Source organism: Plasmodium gaboni, chromosome 4, assembly GCF_001602025.1.
Source record: "Plasmodium gaboni strain SY75 chromosome 4, whole genome shotgun sequence".
Classification (NCBI taxonomy): Eukaryota; Apicomplexa; class Aconoidasida; order Haemosporida; family Plasmodiidae; genus Plasmodium; species Plasmodium gaboni.
Window position 1 is genome coordinate 406,852 of NC_031484.1, and position 10,000 is coordinate 416,851.

Below are 10,000 nucleotides of genomic sequence, written 5' to 3' on the forward strand. Positions count from 1 at the left end.
AAATAAAATAATAATAAAATAAAATATATAAATAAATTAAATAATATTATTATATATATGTATTAATTAAAATTAAATAATATAATATATTAATATATCAATTAATTAAAATTATATAATATAATAGAAATATATAAATTAAATAAATATAATTAAATATTATATAATAAAATAAATAAAATTAAAATAAAATATATATTATAATATAATATATGTTAAATTAAATAAATTATTAATAATATATTTTATTAATAATAAATTTAAATAATAAAATATATATATTAATATAATATAATTTTATAATTTAAATAATATAATAATTTATTTAAATAAATATTAAAATAATTAATTAATTATATTTAATTTATAATATAATTATTATAATATTTAAAATAATAAATATTAATTAATATAAATTATTAATAATAAGTAAATTATTAAAATAAATATATTATATTAATATAATAATTAAATTAAAAAAATAAATAAATACCAATAAATTATATATTTAAGTTATAATATTATAAATATAATTAATTTTTTAATTTTATTATTTATTAATTTATTTGAAAATGATATATAATTAATTTATTTAATATAATTTATATAATATTTTAAATAATTAAATTAAATAATAACAAAAATATATTAATTTAATTTAATGTGTATATAAAAAAATATAATTATTAATTATTAAAAATTAAATAAGACATATAAATTAATAAATATATAATATTAATTAATTTAATTATATAATAGTTTATAATAATAATTTAATTTATTAATTATTTATTATATAAATATATAATATATTAAATAATTAATTTAAAAATAAATATATTAAACATTTAATTAAAATTTAATATTATTAAATAAAAAATATATATATATTTATTATTAATTGTATTCACAAATAAATTAATTTTATTTAAATATTAAATAATTATATATAATATATTAATTATTTTATTTAATTTATAAAATAAATATTTTTTAATTCATTATAATATTATTATTTAAATTATTTTAATTAAATAATTATTTTATTTAATATTATAATAAATAAATTAAAATTAATTAATTAATTTTATTAAATTATTAAATGAATATTTTTTAATGTATATTAATTGAATATTAATTTTATTTAATATTATAATTTATAAATTAATTTTAATTAATTAATTTAATTAAATAATTAATAATAATTTATTTAATATTATATATTATTAATTAAAATAATTTAATTATATTAAAATTTAATAAATATTTTATTATTAAAATGAAATTATAATTAATTTTATTATATATGAATATTTATTTTTATATATTATATTATTAAATTATATTATTTAAAATAAATAATTAAATATATTTTATTATTTAATAAAATTAATTAATTTAATTTATTAAATTAAAAATATAAATATATATTTCTTTTTTATTATTAATAAAATATAAATATATATATTTTTTATTTTTTATAACAATATTTTTATATTAAATAAAAATTAAATAATTAATGAAAATTATATATTTATTATAAAGAGTAAAATAAAAATAAATATTATAAAAAATATAAAATTAATATTTTTTATAGATAATATAATATATATATAATTATTATTATTTTTTATCTTTAATAAGTTTTTATAAAAGTAAATTACATCTTTTATTACAATTTAGAAACTATAAAAGTTTATTAAAGAAATAATTAAAATGAAAATATAGTATTTTTTAAGCATTTAAACATAAATGTTGAAACTATAATTATATTTTTTTGATACAAAACTTTATACACAACTTATAAATAAATATATAATAAAATAAAATGTGATATAACTAATCATCATAATTAATTTTTATCCAAGTTAATATACATGTATTATGAAATTCTTAATGAACAAAACAATAAGGAATTCACATTTTCACAGAAATTTATTATATATTATTTGTGATAATATAGTATATTGTGTTATTATTTTTAAAAACTTTATAAGAATATAAAATTATGTTTCACCTTTAGCTTTATTATATAGTATATATATTAACTTGTGTCAATAATCATTTTTTATATTAAAAATATTATAATTGATTTTATATTTCAAATGTGTTGGTTCAGGTAAAGTCATCAATGTCATAGAGAACACGTATCTTTTTAGTTAATATATATTATAGACTAATATTTTATATACACTATAAATCTATATTTACATTTTTGTATTCATAGGATTCTATGATAGAAATGTGATGTGCTATATATATTTTATGAAATATTTTCCATGTCCATAATAAAATATAACTTAATGGAAATCAATTAAGCCGTTTAACTATAAGTGAATATTTTTTATATTGTTTACGTAAATGATTAAAGAAAAAAATAAGGTGTAATAAAAAATGTTAAAGTTTTAGAACATTCTGAAATATTTTTAGAATTGTAAAATGTAATTTAGGATAAAATATAAAACGACTAACGTGTAATTTCACAAGACATGTACCTTGAATAAATGAAATATTGAATATGAATAAAACAGGTTCATATGTGTATAATCTGTCTGACGAAAAATATTTATAAATTATAAAAATCAATAATTGTACTTTATTTTCATAAACATATGTATTATTATATGTATTTTTTTTTTTTATCTAATTGTTTGTGCGAAACAATTTTGGGATATATTTAAATAATTTAAAAATTCGTTCAGCAACATAATATAGAACATAATGTTTTTTTTTATTTCAAATAACAAAACCTAAATTATAATAATCAGAAGAATTAATGTTATAATTTAAAATAAAGTTCTATTTTAAATTGATTTTATAAAAAATTGTACAACCTTATAGTGATCAATATTAAAATAGAATGTGTAAAATGTTTATTCCTTGACTATTTTGGAAACATATTTTATATATGATTTTCTTCATGATAATTATAACAATATGTAAGTATAGCATTGGTATGATTTTATATGTTATATATAAAAATAAATATATGTAAAATATAAAAAGAATATATTTACAATATTCCATTTAATGCATATAATATTTTAAATATTTATTTTAAAAGGTAACTATACAATTATATCATAAATATGACTTATTCTATAAAATACTATATATATATATAATATAATATATAATGTTTCCTGTGTTAAAGAACTATAGAATAATTAATATAAAGCTTATAGAATATTTTATTGTTAAATGAATAAAAATTATTTTAAAATTTGTTATAGACTCTATATATTTATAAGAAAAACGAAATATAATGTAATACAATTTACTATTATCTTTTACCTATAATGATAAATATGTTGGCATTCAAAAAAATAAATTTTATATATTTCAAGACAAAAATTTGTTACCTGTTACAGTTCAATCCTTTATAAGGATTGTCAAATTAAAAGAATATAAAAAAGATATATTTGAGATTTAAAAAAAAAAAAAAAATTATTTATTTTTTAATAGCATTCAACTTATTTCTTCAAATGGAAATATTATAAACTTTTTACATATAAAATATATTTCATCTATCTTTTTTAATTTTTTATTAATAAAATAAAAAAGGAAAATTATATATATATATATATATAATATAGAAGCCATAATGTGTACAACACTGTTATATATAGTTGATGCTTATATATCATAATTATGATAACCACACATTTTTTCTATATTGTAAAATATTGAAAAATTATTATAATAAAAATGTCTTAACATAAAAGAATATATCTAATATTATAATTATGCTTCTTTTAAAAAAAGAAAAAAAAAGCGAAATATTTGAAAATTTTAAGAGATACAAAAATATTTTTTGTGGGTTTTACAGAATGGATAATAAAAAATGTGTTATATTCATTACATCATGGTAAAACAAAAAAAAAAAATGAAATTAAAAACGGTGAATATAAAAAAATTATAATCGCCTTTTAAAATTTATATATTTAAATGCATTTATTTAAAAAAATATTTTTTGACAGAAATAAAATATATATTTGAAAAACCATTTATATAGTTTAATATTGTTAAGCATTAATTTATTATTGTTGTATAACTTTTTCATAATATTTATTATAAATATATATATTATATATAATACAAATAAAGGAATATTTTACATTTACATTTGTTGAAATGATTAATATTACGATATAAAGAAAAATATATTAAAGGAATATAAACCTATATTTAAATTATCATAATATTAATAAAATAAATATATATGAAATTGCTTTTATATATTTAAAGTGTCTACAAAAATAATGTTATTTTAATAATATAAAATAATTTATGTTTAATCATATACATGTTAAACATCTTAAAAGTTTTATTTATTCAGAAAATTTTTTTAAACAAAAATTTAATCATATTATTCATTTGTAAAAAATATAAAAATACTATAGAATCATATAATTCTATATTGTCTATCTATCCATATATATATATAATATATATATATAATGATAGAATAATAAAATATGTAAAAAAAACAAATTTGTTCTTAATTGCTTTTATCATTCAATATATAATATAAACATATAAGCTTCCTGTACCATTAAAAGAAGAGAATACAGAAAATGAATATTCTCCAATTAAAATGAACATGAGAAGAAATTTTGAATAATTTCATCATTCTTTTAAAATTCTAAAAAAAAAAAAAAAAAAAAAAAAAAAAATTATATATATATATTTATATAAAATGGAATAGAAAGTGTTATATTTATAATAATGAAAATTTTTCATTTACTTATAAATGAAATCATCAAATGATACTTCTTTATTTTTATATCCATTGAATTCTACATTTAAAAATGCATCTACTTCTTCTTCTGTTAATTTAATTCCACTACCTATAATAAATAGGAACAAATATGCATGAGTGATAATTTTTTTTTTTTTTAAATAAAATAATAATTTTACACAAAAATATAAATTATGGGTTTTCATTTATATTACTGAATTTGTATTTACACACCTAATGTCAATAATACATTTTTGAATTCATTCAAATTTATGGTTTTGGATTTTTCCTGAGCATACGATTGCAAAGACAGGTATAGTAGGTTTTCAATATTTTCATCGAAATAATATTGTTTCATAAGTTCAAAAAATTCACTCAAATTTAAATTCCCATTTTTCTTATAATCTGTATTTTTTTGAATTTGATGTATATAATAATTATAAATAATATATTAAAATTAAAAATTAAGATATCGATATAAATATATATATATATATATATATATATATATATATATATACATAATAATAAAATAACATATAAACAAAATGTAAATATTTTAAGATTAATTAAATTTCACATTATACCTTCCAATATGACCTCTGATTCACTTTTGTTAAGATATATACCAAGAGATCTTAACAAATATAATAATTTTTCACCACTTACTCCATCTTTATTAGTATTGTATTCTTTAAATATTGATTCAATCTCAGCTCTCTTAAAGAAGAAAAAAAAAATAAAAATACATATATATATTTTTTTTTATTTGTATCAATAAATAATAACATTCTTAGTATTCCCTTTTTATTGAATTGTATCAAGGGAAATATAATAGGTACTTCTTTTAAATTACCCTCTGTTTAGACAGGAAAAATTTACTCATTTAGTATATTATATAAAAATAAAGAATTTAATGAAAAAAATAAAAAAATTTTATAAAGTTAATTCTGTGAACATAAATATAAGTTCATGATCTCACAAAAAGAATATATATAAAAGTGCAATGTACAATGAAAAAAAAAAAAAAAAAAAATTTAAATCAAAATAAGATATTAAAAAATACATAAATATAATATATATATTATTATTTTCTTTGGTAATTTGAAAGGAATATGTAATAATCTAGAAATGTGTATAATTAATAAAAATATGGACAACTTTTAAGAACCGAATAAAACTATTTAAAAATATTAAAAAAATTCACTTGTGCTTTTATTTAATATATTAAAAAATATATATATATATATACAATAATAAACAAAGAATAAAGAATATTTAATTAAATATTATATTTTGTATATTTTTATTAGAGATATATAAAAATACCACAATATAAATTAATAAATTGGAAACAATAAGTTAAAGGTAAAAGATATAAGTTTTGAAAATTAAAACAATAATTATATTCAGAAATGAGAAAAACATGATAATATTTACAATAAGATTTTTAAAAAAATTATAAAAAAAAACAAACAAAAAAAAAGAAACAATTTTAATAATTATATGAAAAATTATAAAATTAAATAAGTATACTCGATAATATATATAATATATATTTTTATATGTGTATACACATCTTCCTGTTTATACAAATATAATATAAAAAACTTATTGTAAATTTTAAATATTCTATTGTTAAGAATGTATATAATACATATATTTAATTTGTGTGTATTTTATATAAAACTTAAAAAAAAAAAAAAAAAAAAAATTAAACTTCTTTTTAATATTTAAATTATACATTAAATATGAATATACATAAATTTTTTTTTTGAACCATGAGTGGATGAAAAGAAAAAAAAAAAATAAATAAGAGAAGAATATAGATTAAAACATATGTACTTTTTCATGTAAATATTAAAAATATTAGTAACATAATACTTTTTCTATTTCTATAAAGAGAAAGGGATTGGAGCTATTTTTTGTTTGGCATTATTAATTTATTAAAAAATGTTATTCATATTTGTTAATATATCTAAAATTTATATTATGTATATAATATTATATGATATTTTTCTTTAACACTGAACAAAGACATATTTTTTTAAATATTCTTTTTCTATTGAAACAAGTATTATATATTTAGAATAAAGCAACAGTAAATTAGATTGAAAATATTTATTCAAATGTTATACGTTAATTTTTTTTTCTTTGTGCTTTTCAATATTAACAGTATAGAAGTAAAAATGATACACATACACACACAAAAAGAATAAAATAAAATAAAATAAAAAATGAATTCATCATCATAGGTTTAATTTCATATAATTATTGCAACTGCTCAATATAATAACGGTTATATATATATATTATATATTTATTTATTTAATTTCATAAAGTGTAATTTAGAATATTATAATAATGCTGATTTATAATTATTATTTTTATAACAGGATAAAAAAAAATATTGATATTTAAAAATTAAAACAAGTTTTTGTATTGTTCTTTGTTATTTCAAAAAAAAAAAAAAAAATATATATATATATATATAATAAAATAAAATGAATGAATTAAATATACATATATATCAATATATATATATAATAATATATTTATTTATAACTATTTCATTATCTTTTGTAAATATAATCTTACAATTTTCCTGCTGTTCTTGTTTCTATTCATTTAAACTAACATTGTATTAGATGTAATCCATGATAACTTCAATAAAAAAAAAAAAAATATGTATATATAATATATGTATACGAAACAATATTCTTTTTCTTATAAAACTTTGATAGGCATAACAAATTATACAATAAGTGAAAAAAGTCTTCTTAAAAATGTAACATTTGAAAAAAATATAAAATATATATATAATATATATGTAGACAGTTTTTTTTTTTTTTTTTTTTTTTTTTAAATTACCAAAAATGCCGAAAAAGCTGTAAATATATTACTTTTTGCAATATTATAATTGTCAAGAAAATAATTTTCATGAATTTTTTTATTATATAAGACAAAGGATGTTACAAATTGGAAAAGGAAAAAAAAGAGAAATCCCCAAATTCCTTTAATACGTAATAGTCCTGATATGATACCAGCTAAAATACCTAAATTTTAAATTAATAATATATATAATATATATATATGAAATAAATTTATTATATTATGGAATATTCTTTTGTACATATTTAATTTTATAATTTATTATTATACCCATTAATTGTTTATAATAAAAAAAAACATCGTCCATTTCATTCTGTCAAATAAATAATTATATATATATATATATATATGATTATATATACATATACATTTACAATTTTATTTATATAAATAATAAATTATAAACGTAGATATAAAATTATAATATATTATAGTGATATATAACAAACTATTTAATTAAATAATATATATATATATATATATATATTAAATTTTTTACTAACTTTTGTTAATTTTTCACAAAAAAACTTCTTCAATAATGGATCTGCTTCATTTTTTTGCTCATTGGATTTTTTCATTTTTATGTTATAAAATAAATATAAATATAATTCATCAATGTTATATTTTCCAATTTAATTCTTTATTCTTTTAAAACTTATGTATATTTGCATTTTCCAAAAAAAAAAAATAAGAAAGATGGAAAAAACTTTATATATATAATATATATAATTATGGTATTAAGAGAGAGAATAATAAGTAATAATGTAATTAAGTTCCTGTGGAAGATTTTTTTTTTTTTTTCCCGTGTTTAAATAAAAAGTTACCAACATAAAAATATATATATATATATATTATGTATATGCTTATTTTTTTATTTTATTTCTTTTTTGTTCTTTAAAGATTATTAAGATAAAGGCATATCATTTTATCTGCACTTTCATAATTAGAATACATTTATTTTTATAAAATTAAAATTAGATATTTTAAAAGAATAAAATATATGAATAAATAAAAACAATTTTAATTGTAATTTAATTAATGTTAGGAAAAGCTTAAAATGTGTTGATCTATAAAATGGAAAAAGACTTTTTCGTTCATATATACAACTAATTTTTAAATTACAAAAAAAAAAAAAAAAAGAGAAAAATATAATAAAAGAATTTATTTGTTCTTTTATAAATTTGTATCAAATTGAACAATACTTTAAATAGTTAAATAGAAAAATAATTCCAATATAAACTTTTTTTTTTTTCAAGAAATAAAAAAAATATATATATATAGATATAGATTTACATATGTATATTATGTATATCCTATATATAAGTATGCATCTATATATATATATATAATCCCCCTCAAGAAAAGTTGCAAATATATCTTCCTTTTTATTATATATATATATTTTTAATTGTACGTTCCATTTTTTTAAATTAAAAAAAAAAAAAAAAATTTCCACACAGTCATAATAATTGTTTTGAAACACTTTTGGTGTATATTTTTTGTTGCATGTGTAAAGGTTCATCTTTTTTTATTTTTTTTTTTTTGTTATTTAAAATTTGTTTCTTCCGTTGGTTCTCTTTTTCTTTTTTAATTTTTATTCTGAAAACGAAACATTTAATAAACAGTTAGTTTTTATTTGTAACGAGAAATAGTTGTATAGTCTTTTATTTTTGGAAAAACATGGCAAATAAAAAAAAAAAAAAATGAAATAATCTCATTTGTATATATATATATATATATATATACAACATCTTGATAATATATATATATATATATATTTTTTTTTCTTGTCCTTTATTGTTATTTTTTTTTATTAAATGAAACTTTAAAAATGGATGATGACGAAATAAACAAAGAGAAACCCATGGTCCACATATCCATAAAGGAAAGACAAATAAGTAAAAAAAGAAAAAGAAACCAAAAAATAGCAAATGAACAATTAACTGAATGATTATCTATTCACTTGAAACATATTAACATTAATGTTTATATATATATGTGCATAATATAGGATAAAATAATTTATTATTTATTTATTTATTTTATTTATTTATAGGAATATCTCAGTTGTTAAACTCCAATAAAAATGATAAGGGACCCACCAAAACAGTAGAGTTTAATCTGTTAGAAGAACAAAAGAACTCAAAATGTGTAAATAAATTTAATATGGAAAAAAGACAACTAAGCCTTAAAAATACAGCTATAGCTGAAAAATTAAATAATGCCTTATTTTCTAAAGGGAATAGTTGCACAGATAATACATTAATATCTTATGATAGAAAAAATACAGATCAATCAAAAGAATTGAATTTAAAAAATAAAGATGTAGGATCTCTTAAAAAAATGGATTATTCTCTTTTAAATAAG

The 10,000-nt window shown here is 14.0% G+C and overlaps 3 protein-coding genes across 4 annotated transcripts in view, besides 1 other annotated feature; 1 reads left to right on the forward strand and 2 right to left on the reverse strand.

Moving 5' to 3' along the window:
* Nucleotides 1-1,636: part of a sequence feature (centromere) that runs on past the window's edge.
* Nucleotides 1,637-4,629: 2,993 nt separating this feature from the next.
* PGSY75_0414200 (calmodulin-like protein) lies at nucleotides 4,630-5,627 on the reverse strand (the record flags this gene model as incomplete). Of its 2 annotated transcripts, none has more annotated exons than XM_018784191.1 (5): nucleotides 4,630-4,645; nucleotides 4,748-4,850; nucleotides 4,976-5,146; nucleotides 5,329-5,461; nucleotides 5,598-5,627. In XM_018784191.1, the coding sequence occupies 5 exons, from the start codon at nucleotides 5,625-5,627 to the stop codon at nucleotides 4,630-4,632; spliced, it is 453 nt and encodes a 150-aa protein (XP_018643354.1). The 2 variants fall into 2 exon arrangements, with proteins under 2 accessions (XP_018643354.1, XP_018643353.1); XM_018784192.1 differs by having other exon boundaries at nucleotides 4,748-4,846; nucleotides 4,972-5,146.
* Nucleotides 5,628-7,369: 1,742 nt separating this feature from the next.
* PGSY75_0414300 (putative Rab5-interacting protein) lies at nucleotides 7,370-8,211 on the reverse strand (the record flags this gene model as incomplete). Its single annotated transcript, XM_018784193.1, has 4 exons — nucleotides 7,370-7,405; nucleotides 7,613-7,797; nucleotides 7,904-7,946; nucleotides 8,137-8,211. The coding sequence occupies 4 exons, from the start codon at nucleotides 8,209-8,211 to the stop codon at nucleotides 7,370-7,372; spliced, it is 339 nt and encodes a 112-aa protein (XP_018643355.1).
* Nucleotides 8,212-9,464: 1,253 nt separating this feature from the next.
* PGSY75_0414400 (hypothetical protein) overlaps nucleotides 9,465-10,000 on the forward strand; it is a gene marked incomplete at both ends in the record, with an annotated part of 1,154 nt that continues 618 nt past the window's right edge. Inside the window, 2 exons of the mRNA XM_018784194.1 lie at nucleotides 9,465-9,531; nucleotides 9,690-10,000. The exon at nucleotides 9,690-10,000 is cut by the window's right edge and continues 618 nt beyond it. Of these exons, the coding sequence (XP_018643356.1) occupies nucleotides 9,465-9,531; nucleotides 9,690-10,000 (378 nt within the window). The remainder of the gene's footprint in view (nucleotides 9,532-9,689) is intronic.